Source organism: Muscardinus avellanarius, assembly GCF_963383645.1.
Source record: "Muscardinus avellanarius genome assembly, chromosome: 3".
In the NCBI taxonomy this organism is placed as follows: Eukaryota; Metazoa; Chordata; class Mammalia; order Rodentia; family Gliridae; genus Muscardinus; species Muscardinus avellanarius.
This window is the reverse complement of record NC_137788.1, coordinates 75,205,408-75,221,934: the sequence shown is the minus strand read 5'-3', so window position 1 is coordinate 75,221,934 and position 16,527 is coordinate 75,205,408. Positions and strand designations below refer to the sequence as shown.

Here is a 16,527-nt window from a genome sequence, read left to right as displayed (position 1 = left end):
ATGCCTGGAGGAGCCGAGGCGCTGGACCTGCCAGTGTGGACCGGCGCCCGCGGCCTGTCCTGGGGGCCCCGCCACAGGTCAGCTAGGCCGGGCGCGCCACAGCCCTCTCCATCCCCGCCCCCGGGGCCCCGCCACCTCCCTGCTCCTCCCTGTTCTGCGCGCGCCCATACCTGGGCTCCGCACCTGCTCCGCTCCGCTCAGCCGTCAGGAGCTCAGGACTCCGGCTCGCTGGAGTCCTCCGAGAGCCCGGGCGGGGCTGGGGGTGGCGCGGGCCGGCGGGGGCGCTCTGCCACTGGCCGGGACCTCGGGGCACAGAGGAGCCGCTGTTCAGTCCCGCGAGCGGGGCAGGAGGGTAAGGCGAGCGGCGCATCTGGAAGGGCTCGACCTCGGGGGGCGCGATCCCCGAGAGGGCCAAGTGGGTGTGCTGTGAGTGCTTGTTCCTGCTCTTCCCTATCCAGAGAGCAGTGGAAAGTTTTGAAGGCGCAGGCAGGACCCCGCAGGCTTCGCATTTTCCCAGAAGGAGGATCGGTGAGTTCAGGTTAGCCAGCAGGTGAGGCAGAGGGCTGCGTCTTTCAGGATGCTGGGCGCTGGAGAAATTTGTCGAAGGCTTTACTTTTCTGACAGTAGAGCTTTCTTTCTACCTCGGGCATGTTTACATTAACTGCTTGCAGTTAGTTAAATGAGGCTTGGGCTTTGCCTTCCGGAACAAACAGGCCTTTTCTCAGGTTATAGTGTGGGAGGGTTATAGAGTGGTTAACCCGTCCCTCTGCCTGGTGGCGCGGCCAAGGGCCCCTGCTCGGTGGTCGAAGCTCTGACCACTCAGTAGCACAGCTGAGCTGAAGTGGGGAGGACGAACAGGCCTTGGCGCCGCTTCTCCACCTTCAGAAAACGAGGTGGGCTGCTCAACTTTTCAAAGCAGTACTGAGACTCTCCTGCTGGTGCTCTTAGTGTTATAAATGGATTCCAAGCGAGCAAAGAAATGGGGATTTACTGGACCTGTGGTGGCTGCCTAGATTAAATACTTAATTCATCTCTAGTAAGTGTAACACACACACACACACACACACACATCTTTGAAAGATTAATTTTGAATTAGAAGACATAATGTTGGTACAACTTTATTAACAACTTGATACCTGTGACCAATGTCATGTAATTTATACAAAATGACCAATGTCATATAATTCTCCCCCACCTCCCCTCTGAGGTCTCTATTTTTAATGGGCCAGAAGAGTAGAAGTTATACCCTACTTCTGTCTGTCTTACTCCTAAGTATACTGTCCTATAATATAAGGACCGAATGGACTACGGATTTATCTGCTGTCTTCTTCTTGTGCTCATAGATTCCAGTATTTTTCTCATCAAATTTCTTTCAGGGATGTTTTTACATATCCTGTATCTTCAAAAACATTGTTAGAATAAAAGACACATATTGGGGTGTACATGCAAATAGCTTTTGAAGGCTTTCAGATTTAAACTATAGTGTATGTAGATGTCAGTATTAGTGGAAAGCAGAATAGTGTGTGTCATTATAAATTGGGAATGAAAGAAAGGGTTAGAAATAGGTAGGAGAGGTTGCCTATGGATATCAGGATGCAAAACCGGACATTTTCTTTTTTTTTTTCTTTTTTTGTGGTACTGGGGATTGAACTCAGGGGCACCTTACCTATAGCTATACCCCCAGCCCTATTTCCTTTCTTTCTTTCTTTCTTTCTTTCTTTCTTTCTTTCTTTCTTTCTTTCTTTTTGCAGTACTGGGGACAGAACCCAGGGCCATTCTGACTCTGAGCTATACCCTTAGCCCTCTTTTTTATTCGTTATTTTGAAACAGGGTCTCAATGAGTAGCAAAGGGCCTCACTAAGTAGCTGAGGCTGGGCGTGAACTGCAATCCTCCTGTCTCACCCTCCCAAATGCTGGGATTATAAGCATGTGCCACTACTCCTGGCACCCAGCCCTATTTTTTATTATTTATTTTGAAGCAGGGTCTCACTAAGTTGTGAAGGCCCTCACTAAGTAGCTGAGGCTGGCCACAAACTTGTGATCCTCCCATCTCAGTCTCCCAAGTACTGGTATTACAAAATCCTGACATTTTCTGTAGAAGCGACCAACTACATAGTTCTCCCCAGCAGTGGAGTGTGGACTTCAGTGCCAAGAACTGTCTGCTATGGACTATCAGAACAGCACAAATTTGGGGCCATCTGATGGCTTTTTCCTGTCCAGTTAGAGAACTGAGATTTTAGCACATCTTCCTCAATGAGAGTCAGTCTCCCATTGTGGGAAACTTTTACAGGGCACACCCTTCTTCATTAGAAAAACTTTCATCCAAGAGGGTGTGTTGGTGCACGCTTGTAATCCCAGCATTCGGGAAGCTGAGACTGGAGGATCGCGGTTCACAGACAGCCTCAGCTACTTAGGGTCTCTACAACTTAGTGAGACCCTGTTTCAAAATAAAGAATAAAAATAGGGCAGGGGATGTAACTCGGAGGTCAAATGCCTCTGGGTTCCATCCCCAGACTGAAAAAGAAAGAAAGAAAGAAAGAAAGAAAGAAAGAAAGAAAGAAAGAAAGAAAGAAGAGAAGAAATGTTCCATCGAGCAGTTTCTGTGGCCAGGTCATTTGCAAATCAGGCGTATTTTCTGTGTTTTCTCTGACCATCAGAGACCACTGTGATGATGCCGGTTTTATTTGATCTACCATGCTGAAAAGTTAGTCAATCCTGATAAGGTGTTTGAAGTGGGCACATTGTTTTTGTCCGAGTAGTGTATTAAAATTTTTTTTTCTTACAAATAAAACACCAGATCGCAGAAAATATAAATCAGATGCTTCTCTTAATCAGCAATAACTAGGAGGAAAAGGGCAACAGGAAGAGGTTGAGCTATAGAAAGGGCCCTATAGTGAAGCAACTAATGTGACCAATCAGAGGCTATGTAATACTGGAGGACGGAGCCTCTTTAAAACGCAGGAGGTACATAAACAAATGTATCAAAGTAAATCACCAAAGAAGTGTGGGATGGAGGGAGGGGGAGGGAATGGGACGGGGGCTGGAGGAGGGCTAATTGGATGATGTGTGCTTGTATATCCTCTCAAGTCTTGTACTCCAATGTGATTGATATATGACTACAATGCACCAATTTAAAAAATAAATTAATTAAAAAAAGATTTATAGCATCTTTAGTATAAATAACACATGTCTGTGGTATTACCAGTACTTTCTTACCATGTGGAATGTATCTTTCTCATTTGAGAAGCACATTTTGAAATGGCATATAAAAAATAAGCTGAAAAAAAAACAAATAAAACACCAGATCTAAATATCCTAATGTAGCAAGTAAGAAGAGTTGGGAGGACGAATTTTGAACAGAGTGGTAGAGAATATGGACCTGAAAGCCATGGATGATCATATTTACAAGCTGAATTCTTGACCTAATTGCTCCTTCATTGGTGAAGTGAAACCCAGAGTAAGAACAGTTTTGAAAATTAGTGGAAACCCCCCACACACACACACACACACCCACGTGGCTTCTCGTGTCTGCAGTTTTTGGAATAAAGTCAGCAGCCAAAAAAAAAAAAAAAAAAAAAAAACAAAAAAAAAAACCTGAGGCTATAAAAGTTAAAAATGGACTCTCCTGTAACCGGGCTGTTTTCTTTCACTGAGGCCTAAAGTAAGTTAGTGCCACATGTCAGTTTTGAAGAACTAAATGGCTTTTTTTTTTTCCAGTACTGGGGATGGAACCTAGGAGCATTCTACCGATGTACTACACCACCAGCCCTATTTTTTATTTTTTATTTTAAAACAGGGTCTCACAGGCCGGGCGTGGTGGCACACGCTTGTAATCCCCGCGCTTGGGAGGCAGAGACAGGAGGATCAGGATCGCGCAGGTTCGAAGCCAGCCGTGCTGGCTTAAGAGACCCTGTTTCAAAAATACAAAGTAGGTCTGGGAGTGTAGCCTGGAGATAAAAGGGCTTCCAGGAACCCCAGTACCACCAAATAAATAAATAAATAAATAAAATAAAGCAGTGTCTCACAAAATTGCAGAGGCCTCACTAAGTAGCTGGGGCTGTCAGTGAACCGCGATCCTCCTGTCTCAGCCTCCCAAGTACTGAAATTACAAGCTCCTGCACCACCACGCCCAACTCTAAATGAGTCCTTAGGGACTTCTGGTATCACACATGAAGGGTTCTTTGAGAAAAACAATTGTATTTACGGATTTTTAAAATTAGACTGCAATATACTACTCAGTATCAAATGTTTTAAGTCATGAAGTTGTTTGCTTTGGCAACCATTTGGGGTTTTTCTTCCCATTTTTTCTCAGCCCTATCCTTTCTGATCTGTCTACTCTGTTTTGAGCTTTGGTCTCAGACCCTTTCTCCCTGGAAAGAAGAGACTGTGTCAGGGGCATGCTACCCATTTGACTTTCCCCACAGCTGGGTGAGCTGCTTTCTTTCTTCTCTTTTGAAAGTTGAAGTTTTTTTTCTTCTTCTTCTTCTCCTTGAATACATCTTGGCAGTTCCAGCCCAAAAACATCTGCCAGGCAGTACAACTGCTCAGGGCCTCAGCTAACTGGTAACTTGTCAGGCTGGAAATTCTGAAAATTTGTCCTTGGTGTAAAAATTGTAAAAGACTCACAGTTTAAATGGTGAGTTTTAGCCAGGCGTGGTGGCACACAGCTATAATCCCAGTACTTGGGAGACTGAAACAGAAAGATCACAAGTTCAAGGACAGCCTCAGCAACATAGTGAAACTCTCAGCAACCTAGCAAGACCTTGTTTCAAAACAAAAAATAAAAAGGGCTAGGAGTGTATCTCAGAGGTATAATGCCCCTGGGTTCAATCCCCAACACCACAAAAATAGACAAATAAATAAATGGTGAGTTTTGCTTTAAAAAATCATGTCACCAATGCCAACTAGAGGAATTTTTTAGAGATGAGATGTATCTAGGGAGTCACCCACATGATGTTGAGGTGGGCTTCTTCAAACTTAAGGTAAACTCAATGCCTTGAGGGGGAAAATTATTTATAACTTTTTTTTTTTTTTTTGGTGGTACTGGGGTTCCTGGAAGCCCTTCTACCTCCGGGATACATTCCCACGGGCTACACTCCCAGACCTATTTTTTAGCTTTTTTTATGTGGAAACAGGGTCTCTTAAGCCAGCAAGGCTGGCTCCGAACCAGCGCAATCCTCCTGTCTCCGCCTCCCAAGTGCAGGGTTTACAAGCGTGCGCCACCACGCCCGGCTATAACTTCTTTTACTTTGGGATAATTATCAGCATGACCCTATTAAATCAGGTACTCACTCAAAATGTTAGAGAAACACCAATATTAATTAGGAAATGCCACAACTCCGTGGTCTTCCCTGGCTTCAACTGCATCTGGAACACGGCTGAGGGGAGAAATGACATTTCCCTTGTAAACATCTTCCTTGTATACATCTCTGCCCCCCAAAGAGTGGGTTCTTCATTAAGTCTCAGCGAGGAGTGTGGCTTGTGCAGCTCAAGTTCTGCTTTCCTGGTAGTCTGAGGCAACTAAGTGGTTATCTGAGGGTGATTTTACAGGAACTTGGTGGCCTGGTTGTCTTTTGGGAAATTCCTGAAAATTTATCATGTTCATCTTTTATGGGAGGCTCTACTGGAAAATGAAAAGTCCCTCGGGTTTCCCTTCAGGGTGCATCCTAGTGTTTGTAGGACCTCATAATTTAATTTCTGAGAGCCAGTGTACTTCTTCCTCTCAACTTTCTTAGTTGAGGCCCAACTGCCCAGAGCCTCAACTAACTGGACATTTTTTTTTCTTCCTGTTAGGAGACAAGAAAATCATGAGGAAATTAGTTCATAATGTAAGAACTGGAGTGAAAAAAATCATGTGGGAGTTGTTAGGATTGACTCAGAGTCTTCCCATCTGCTGAGTGATCCCTGATCAGGATCATGGGCCTCACAGGGATGGTGTATAGGAACACTGAACTTAAGGCTCTGCATTTACTCCTCCCCACCTCCATACCACACATAGGAGAAGGAAATATCTGATTGCCTGATACATATTAGACTATTTTAAAATTGCCTAACTCATAATGATAACTCAAGAATCCACATGTTAAGCCGGGCTTGGTGGCGCACGCTTGTAATCCCTGCTCGTTGGAGGCGAAGACAGGAGGATCACAGGTTTGTAGTCAGCCTTGCTGGCTTAAGAGACCCTGTTTCCAAATTTAAAAAAAATATATAAAATAGGTCTGGGAGTGTAGCCTGGAGGTAGAAGGGCTTCCAGGAACCCCAGTACCCCCCCCCCCCAAAAAAAAGAAAGAATCCAAATGTTAATCACCAACAATTGCAGAAAACAAAGGAAACTTGATGAAGAAAATGAATACCATCTACAGAGGTTACCAGGATTTTTTTTTTTACTGGTGTCTGCACTTCTATACATTTAAAAATGTCTATATATAGAATAAATGTTGACATTTTATTGAAAAAATAAAATCTCACTGCATCTATTTTGTACCTTTAGAAATATTTAGTAATAGACATTTTCCAGTCAGTACGTTGTTACAAATAGGGCTGCACTAAGTGTTTTTGTAACCATCTTTTTGACAAGCTATTTTAAAATTTGTAGACTAAATCCAAGTTGATTTTTAGAGCACAGAAACTCTTATAGAATACTGTTCTTTAGCTGGGCATGGTGGCATACCCTTGTAATCCCAGTACTTAAGTGGTTGAGACTGGAGGATTGCAGGTTTGTGGTCAGCCTCAGCTACTTAGTGAGGCCCTCTGCAACTTATTGAGACTCTAAAATAAAGAATAAAAATAACAAATAAATTCAAAATAAAGAATAAAAACTTGAGCCAGGCATGGTGGCACATGCTCTAATCCCAGCATTTGGGAGGCTGAGACAGGAGGATTGCAGTTTGCAGACAGCCTCAGCTACTTAATGAGACCCTTTGCAACTCAGTGAGACCCTGTTTCAAAATAAGGAAGGACCAGGAATAAGCTTAAGAGAGGGTGTGAGAAGGAGTGGGCAGGAGCCTTTTAGGCAATGACTGGAAATGTAGGAGAGTCTATTCTGAGTGTAGGGGAAACTCCTTAAAGTGTTTTAAGCAGGGCAATCATGCAACTTATGAAACTGGTTCATATTACCTTTAAAATTAGTTTTAAAATATCCACTTTAACTGTGATATGGTGCACTGGGAAGCTGTTGCTGTGGCCAGGTTAGTGGTGATGTGCCGGGACATGATGTGGGTTAAAGAAAGACTTGAGAAATTAAATATGAGAATTGATGATAAGAAAGACCTTAGAACCTCAAGGAAGAGGCTGGATGGATGTCTGCTCAAGAGAGGTTGGCTGGAGATGCAAATGTGAAAGTTCTCACCAGGTGGATAGTATTTATAGGATTGGACAAGCCCTTCTGCAGGGGGGAGACTAGAAGAGCCACAGACTGTTCTGGCAGCTAAGGGTCAGATGGAGGAGGAACCAGCGAAGGAGACAGAGAGGCCTGTGAGGTAGGAAGAAGCCAAAGGAGAAGGGTGTTGCAGCAGCGGAGAGAAGTGGGTGTCAGGGAGGTGGTGTCAGCTGTATCAGGTGCTGCTGAGCCACCAGGCCCGAGAAGTGTTCACAGCTTCCACGGCAGGATGGCACCGAGCAGTTTTAGTGGAATAATAAAAGTGAAAATCCAGTGTTTGAAAATTTGAAGCACAAAAATAGCTTAAGGAAGAATGCTGGATTCATCCCATCAGATAGTATTACGTGTGTGTGTGTGTGTGTGTGTGTGTGTGTGTGTGTATTTTACCTTCTCATTTTGATAACAAGACCACATAGGAATCTCCCGAATTTATGGATTAGAATGGCTGTTTACCAAGTGTCATACGCTTTTACGTGAGAGAAATTATATTTGAACCTAACACTTTTTCCACATTCCTGACCATTTTATTGGCCATTACTCCTTAAGAAGTATTAACCCAGAAAGAATTGGCCAAAAGATTAGTCAAATTGGATTCTCACAGTTGCGGGCAGTTGCAAGCCCAGGGTGCCTGAATTGCCTCATTTGTAAAGCGAGGAGACAGCAACAGTAACAGGTAACCACTGAGGTGGAGGTTTTCTTTGTGTGTGTGTGTGTGGCATTGGGGATTGAACCCAGGGGTGTTCTACCTCTGAGCTACACCCTTTGGTTTTTTTATTTTGAAAAGGGGACTCGCTTAGTTGTTGAGGGTCTTGCTAAGTTGATGAGGCTGGTCTCAAACCTGTGAGCCTCCCAAGTATGGAAATTATAGGCATGCACCACCTTGCCTGGCTAAGATGGAGGTTTTCAAACTTGGCTGCGTTTTAGTGTCCTCCGGGGGAGTCCTTATCACTCTTATCAGGTGGGATGAGAATCATGCAAGTGCAAGCTGGAAGCAACAGCCGCCCGGTGGTTAGCCCAGGTCTTGACTGTATCCTCGCTGAAATGAGTGGGTGCTTTTTTCTGGGGCAAAGGTCATTTTGGTCCTGTTCTCATGAGGGTTTATGGTCCCAATAAGGTTAAGAATCACTGGTAACTTGCTTCCTTTGTTTATTCAAAGCTTCAGGCTTCCATTGGTTCTTTAGGTCATTCATTGGCTTGATAAAGCTAAAGTTGTGCTTGGGCGTACGAGAGCCATAAACCTCGCCAACATCAAGTGGTCGGAAGGTTTTCTTAACAACCGACGGTGGCTTTGATTGGCTCCCCTTCTGTCTTCTCTCCACAGTGCCAGTCTCAGGCTTCTTTCTATACCCTGTTTAATCTTCCATCCCGGCATCTCTAGCGTTCATCTAGCTCACTGCAGAAATTCGGATCACACATTTCCTATAGTTTAGTGAAACAAATAATCCGTAAGTGTTATTATTGGTCTATCGGATGCCATGCAGTTTCAGTTGGATAAATGTCAATGGATGGGTCAGTGTAATTTATACTTTCATTCATTTCTGTTCCCTAATGGTCTCTGTTGTAGTCACTTTTGATTCCCCTGACTTGTGATTTTTCTTTTTCTGTACCTGTTGGTGATTTTCTTCCTTCGTGATGGAATTTCTCCTGATGACTCAATTCTTGCTTATGCAGCTTATGTTAAGACAGCCCATACCAAACACCCAGGTAGTGCTCAGCATCCAGGGTGTGGAAATCCACGCGCCAAACAAATAGATGTTTAGATCCTACAGTGTCATCCTGTTTCTCTTCTGCTTTTTTGTTTTTCTGTATCTTCACTCTGTGCTATTATTTTTGCACAAGTTTACTTTTGTTTAGTAACAAGATATCCGTACACGTGTTTGTTTAATGTCATTCATCTTCTAGGGAACTAGGGCAAACCAACAAATCAGAAAGAGAAGGGCAATGAGGTGATCTCAAAAAAGTTTAGAAAATATAACTTACATTTTCCTTGAGATACTGTAGTTTTTTTTTTTGTTGTTGTTTTTTGGTGGTACTGGGGTTCCTGGAAGCCCTTCTACTTCTGGGCTACACTCCCAGACCTATTTTTATATTTTTATTTGGAAACAGGGTCTCCTAAACCAGCGCACGCGGCTGGCTTCAAACCTGCGCGATCCTCCTGTCTCTGCCTCCCAAGCGCGGGGATTACAAGCGTGCACCACCACGCCCGGCGAGATACTGTAGTTTTTAAGCCAAAACATTAATACACTTTCCTCCTCAGTTTAGAAGTCATCTTAAGCATAAGTCAGACATTAAAAACTAGGCATCTCATTTTATACATCTACTATTTATATCAACCAATTTTTTTATTACTAGCCTTATCAGTTGATTACATTCAACTAGTACTATCTTATATTTTTGCCAATTGACTCATATACTCTTAAGAGAACATTTTTTGAGGGGTAACTTTAAAATTCCTTTTTTAATCCTTTGCTGTTAGAAGTGTTGCAGTTGCTTATAAATAACTGAAGATGGGAAATGGGTCAGGGCTAAATGAGTGATGTGTGCATGTGTGCCTATGTTATCGTGTACTCCATTAAGATGTGTGACTACAATAACCAATACAAAATTAAAAACAACCGAAGAAACACTTCCAGGAGGATACAATAGCACAAATAATATAACATAATGAGTAATTTTGACATTCATTATTTGCTACTTTTAAATTTAATTTTAGTGATACTGTAGATTGAACCCAGGGCTTTCTACCTCTGAGCTTTCCCCCCTGCTCTATTTTATTTGTTATTTTGAAGCAGGGTTTCACTAACTAGCCAAGGCTGGCCTCAAACAATCTTCCTGTCTCAAATAATCCCTCCCAGATACTGGGATTGCAGGCATGTACCAGCAAGCCTGGCTTTCTGTTGTTGTTGTTATTTTGAAAATATTTTTGCTGCCTTTTTCTTCTTTGCTTGAATCTTCTTAATAAAGTTTCTTAAGGTAATGCTAACTAACATTAGGTATTGTTTCTTGAATACGGAATGGCTTTTGAAGGAACCCGCAGCTGGAATTATTTGAAGTCTGTTGAAGAAGTTGCATGCCATCAGACACTTTTCCTGTTCTTAGGTCCTCACTGTGTACCCCAACTATAGCTCTTAACACATTTATTACTCTTTATCAATTGACATCTTCCGTTCCCACAGAGCTTCTGGAAGGCAGGACATATGTCCAGCAGAGCCTGGCTTTCCAGCTGTTCACTGTGGATATGACCCCATGCCTGGATTTTCATGACTGCTTGGCAACAATAGCTTCTTCCGTCTGTCCAGTAGCTCTCTCACAGAGGCCAGTGTGCGTGCGTGTGTGTATGTGTGTGATTGTGTATGTGTGTGTACATGTGTGTGGAGGGGGGAGAAGAGGGCTCCACAGCCTTATTGTCAGGGCCCTAAGAATCCAGTAACACTTTTCATTTTGCTGTTTTCCCTTTATTAAATGAAAAGCATATTGTGAATTATCAGAATGAATCCTTTAGCAACACTGACCTACTAGTGTGATGGTGGTTAACTCTAAATTCAGTATTTCTCAAACATGTCCATTAGGCTTCTTACAGGCAGGTTCTTAGGGTCTGAAGCTCCTGTCTGAGGAAGTTGCTCTGGGCAAGGTTAGACGGTATCTTTTTATGGGGAAGGGTTCCTTCAGTGCTTCCAGTCAAGTGCCCCCAGGAGCCTAAGCCTTGTATTCTGATTGTGGTGGGTTTCCTCTTTGAACCCCACTTGCCAGGCATGAGATTTGGTGCCTGCAATACGTTTCCATGCTATGGGACAACCTTTGCTGATCTGTTTGATGATGGTGCATTCACAGTTTGTCTCTCCTGCTGGACACTGAGCATTTGAACTTCAAGGAACCTGCTTAGATCTGTGTCCAGAGCACCCAGCACAGCCCTGCCTCAGCAGAGTGAGCATGCTGTAGGTTGGCCAGATTGAATCAAGCAGGCTCAAGGCAAGCAGCTTGTGGTTTTCTTATTCTTTTGAAATGAGACTCATTGTGGTAATTGATATTAATTTATTGATTGATATTAGGGATTGTAGTCAGGGGCATTCTACCTCAGAGGCACACCCTCAGCTCTAAATTTATTATTTTTATTTCTATTTTATTTTTATTATTGTTTTGGCACATTTTGAGATTTAGCCCAGAGGCATTCTCTTTCCAAGCCATACCCCCAGCCCTATTTTATTTTATTTTGAAACAGGATCTCACTATGTTGCTGAGACTGGCCTTGATTCTACGATCCTCCTGTCTCAGCCTTTCAAGTACTGAGATTATAAGCATGTGCTATCACACCCAGCTTTTTTTTTTTTTTTTTCCTTTTGAAACAAGGTCTCACTAAGTTGCAGAGTCTGGCCTCAAACCTGCAACCTGCTTGTCTCAGCCTCCCAAGTACTGGGACTACAGGAATGTGCCATCACACCTGGCTTGAGTTTTCATTTCTAAAAGCATTTTGCCCAAAGTTTTTCTTGTAGATATTTTTAGCCATATGTTTGGCTTTAAATATTATAAGCATAGTTTTTTTTTCCCATGTATCTGATTCCAATAGACCTGGTTCAGAGGCAGGACCTCTGTTCCTGCCATTTCTAAGGAACAGTTTCATGTTACTTGTTTTTCTTCTGTGCTTGGTTATATATAATTGCACCCTGGTCATTGTATTTAACAAATTATTTGTTAAAGTGTCTCAAGGCCTAGGATCAACCTCTGGAAGGATCTTTATGTGTTTTCTGGGATATGAAGGGTGATTTTAATCTGGGACTACCAGATCTCAGCAGGCTCATAGTTGAAGTTCCCTGGTTCAGCTAGAATTGAGGCCCAAAGGCTGGTCTGTGGCCATTGTGCTGGTGCTGGAGAATTGCTTTGGTATTAATTTCCAAAATGTGAAAAGTAGTCAGAGCTTGGGTGCTGCACAGGCACTCTGGCAGGGAGAGTCATTCTAACTAACCTAGCCACTAATCTGGAAATAAGCAATCTAAGAAGTCAATTTACCTGGGCATGGTGGAACACACTTGTAATCCTCATGCTTGGGAGGCTGAGACAGGAGGATCGCGCAGGTTCGAAGCCAGCCTCAGCTGGCTTAAGAGATCCTGTTTCCAAATAAAATATAAAATAGGTCTGGGAGTGTAGCCCAGAGGTAGAAGGCCCCTGGGTTCCATCCCCAGTACCCCCCCCCCCCACACACACACACAAAAAGCCAATTTAGGAATAGAAAATCCCTAATGACTGAGCATAGGCTTAAAACAGTCATTCCCCTTTGTGGTTTTTCTAAGCTTATTAGTCAAAGTAGATAACATAGATCACAAGCCAATATAAAAATGTTAATTAAACATTTCTAGAAAAAAGATTCCCAAGAATAAGCCCTGAATACAAAAATTTCTCAATAAATGAGTAACTTAAATGATGACCCAGTCTACTATAATTTACCCATTAAACTTAGCATCAGGGCACTTACTGTGGTAGGAAATGAAAATCTAACTCAAACTGGCTTAAGCCCCAAGGGGCATTTATTGGCTTAAATTTAAAGTCTTGGGATGGATAGTGTCAGGCAGAGTTAGATCCAGGAATTCAGATATTGTCATTATATTAGTGTCTATCTGGTTGTCTGATTTTTTGTGCTAGCTACAGTCCCTAGAAAGCCCTCCTATGGCATCAGAAGGGCTTCTAGAAACTTGACTCGCAGACTGTGCTTGAAGTCTGTGGTCTCCAAACTTTGGTTATGTACCTAACAGCAAAGGTGTAGGACGTATTACCAATCATTTCTTTTTAAGTGATTATTTAATACTATTATATAATTTATATGATATATCCTATATATTGCATTATTTTGTTATATGTATATTATAGTAATTGTTATATATATTCATATATATTTGCATATATATAATATATACATACATACATATAAAATATATATACACATACATTAATTTTTAGTAAGAGCTTAGTGTTTTGGTTTTTAAAATAAAAACTATAACGCCGGGCGTGGTGGTGCACGCTTGTAATCCCCGCACTTGGGAGGCGGAGACAGGAGGATCATGCAGGTTTGAAGCCAGCTGTGCTGGCTTAAGAAACTCTGTTTAAAAAAAAAAAATAGGTCTGGGAGTGTAGCCTGGATATAGAAAGGCTTCCAGGAACCCCAGTACCACCAAAAACAAAAACCAAAAAAAACTATAATAGAAGGACTAATATTTTCTTTACTTCCAATGGAGAGAACGGGGAGTACTTAATTGGAAGATCATATTTATCCCATTATTCTAATCACAGTCCTGTGACCACATCTCACTGGTTGTTTTTGGCCTCTCAAATCATGAGTCCAGAATCCTTGATAAAGCATAAACAAGGTTTTACTTATCAGGTGATTAGGCATGGAGAAATGCTATTTTAACTTCTGAAGTTATTTATATTCTGGAACCTTAGAATCACTGATATTTTATTCAAAAGAGGGACATCATGCTTTCTATACACAGTTGCAGAACAAAGTGTCTCTATTTCATAACCATTTAATTCCATTAGCCTATACTAAATTTTTGTAATTTCATACCTGGAGTGTCATGAGTGTGCCACCTGGTTTTTGTTCATTCACACACTCAGACACATTCACACTTTTATACATTTATGCTTTACAGTCACATTCACACATTTCCCTCATACACATAAAATGCATGTGTGCACTTTTTTGTAACACTCCAGTGACAAAACAGGGCGTATGTTAAGATGCAGAAACTGATAACTCTCTTTATCCTTCCCTTCCTTTCCTCCTCCTCCTCCTCCTCCTCCTCCTCCTCCTCCTCCTCCTCCTCCTCCTCCTCCTCCTCCTCCTCCTCCTCCTCCTTCTTCTTCTTCTTCTTCTTCTTCTTCTTCTTCTTCTCTCTCCCTCTTCCCCTCCCTTCCTCTCTCTCTCTCCTTTCTTTCATACTGGGATCAAACTCAGGAGTATTCTACTCCGGAGCTATACCCCAGGCCCACTTATTTATTTACTTTGTTTTGAAACAAGGTCTCACCAGGTTGCTGAGGGCCTCTTTAAGTTGCTGAGGCTGCTGTCAAACCTGTGATCCCCCTGTCTCAGCCTCCCAAGTGCTGGGATTACAGGCATGAGCCACCATACCTGGAGAATGGCCATTTTGGACAGGGTGGGTGGCTCTGTGGAAAGGCAGGGGATAGAAGACCTGGATTCATTTCAGATTTCTAGAGGGAGTTGGCTGGCGGGAAAGCACAGCCTTTGTACACACAGGAAAAGCACATGGAGGGGAAGTGTCCCTCTGGGGGGCTTTCTGAGGGACAGGCAGTCATGAATATTTAAAAGTAAATCTTTTGTGGCAGAAATGCAATGGCACACGTGGATCCTGAGGTACAGGAAGAATGCCTGAGGGAGGACCTGAAGTTTTACTTCATGAACCCCTGCGAAAAATACCGGGTCAGACACCAGATTCCCTGGAAGCTGGGTTTGCAGATCCTGAAGATAGTTATGGTCACCACACAGGTAATTTATACTATGACTTTTTTCCTGGCTGCAAGATGAAATCTTTCTCATATGCTCTGTACTTGACTTTTGTTCTGTAAAGTCCACACTCAAATTCATGACTGTAAAATTTTATTGACTCTGGAGGTAGGTGGCAGGCTATTCAGTTTAGAAGACAGCCTTGTTTTAGTAAGAGAGCATGAGGTTGTTTCTCATAGGTTCTGCAAATATTACATAAATATAGACCTGCATCCAGGGGAATTCCTCTACTGTGTGAGGCCTGTCAGCTGCCAAGGATATCAGTTCAAAGCCATTTGTGGTTTTTTTAACTCCTTCATTTTTATTCAAATATACTTTATTCAAATATACTTTTGAAATCTTTCTTTCTCTCTTTCTTTCTTTCTTTCTTTCTTTCTTTCTTTCTCCTTTCTCTCTTTCTTCTTTCTTTTCTGTACTGGGGATGGAACCCAGGGGCATCTATCTCTGAGCTACACCCAGAGTCCTATTTTTTTTCTTTATTTTGAAACAGGGTCTCACTGAGTTGCAAAGGGCCTAAGTAGCTGAGGCTGGCTTTGAACCTGTGCAATCTTCCTGTCTCAGCCTCCCAAATGCTGGGATTACAAGCGTGCATCACCACGCCCGGCTTGCAATTTTTCTTTTTTTGTCCTCAGACTTACAGAATGCTAAATTTCCCTTTGTGTCAGTAGCAACAGGCTGTCAGTGAACACTAACCTTCAGTGACTATCAAGAGTGCACAAATCTACATTTGAACTTTGGTCTTTTTGTTCATCCTGTTGAAGAGTTTATCACCAGCATCAATATAGCCATCACAATGGCCACCTACCCATGGAGCCTGTGATCCTGAACTAGTCTGGGGGAAGCCTCTCTACAGATTACTACATTTGAAACATGTTCCTTTCTAAAAACAGTCCTTGGGCTATGTGTGTAGCTCAGTGGTAGAGTGTCTGTCTTGTGTGTATTGAGCCCTGGGTTTGATCCCCAGTGTGGAAACAAACAAATAAACAACAAAACAAAACCCAAATAGTACTGATTTCAGATGTTTGGTTTATTTGGCAAATAATCTTTTGGCTTGTCATCAATATAAAAGTACGTAAAGATATTATTTCTGGAACATAAGATAGTATGTCCATATGTCTATAGGAACGACAGGGGTTCCTGCTGAAGCTGAAGTTTCATCTTTATTCTGTGTCTACAAAGCGATCTTTTCATCACGTGATGCACATTTCCAGTTACTCCAGCTTTAGGGAAAGCACATAACTTCAGAAAAAATGAGGCTGCGATGCAGGGATACTGTTAAAAGTATATCCTTATTAGCTTTTTTTCATTCTTGGTTTTGAAGTTTTAAATTTTGGCAACCTATAAAGTAGGTGCACTGTTCATATTTCTTGGAAGGAGATGAAATAACGTTCTCTTCTGTCATTTGGCTAATTTTAATTGTTTCATAATTTCTTATCTTGCCAAACCAGTTTCCATTTTTAATTTCTGATCCAGTATTTTTAATGACAGTTCTACTTCCAAAGGCACAGAATGTCATTGCTGTTTTTGACTTACCTGCTTTGCCCGATACCTACTAAATCTCCTTGGATTTTCCTTCAAAACTGCATCTAGTTATGCTTTCCCATACTTCTTGCAAGCAAAGACTCTTATCCCCAGT

General features: G+C 42.3%; 1 protein-coding gene across 1 annotated transcript in view; it reads left to right on the top strand.

The window, feature by feature from the left end:
* The window catches only part of MCOLN2 (mucolipin TRP cation channel 2), a gene marked incomplete at both ends in the record, with an annotated part of 59,754 nt that continues 43,227 nt past the window's right edge, over positions 1 to 16,527 (top strand). Inside the window, 2 exons of the mRNA XM_080692103.1 lie at positions 1 to 77; positions 14,714 to 14,873. Of these exons, the coding sequence (XP_080548229.1) occupies positions 1 to 77; positions 14,714 to 14,873 (237 nt within the window). The remainder of the gene's footprint in view (positions 78 to 14,713; positions 14,874 to 16,527) is intronic.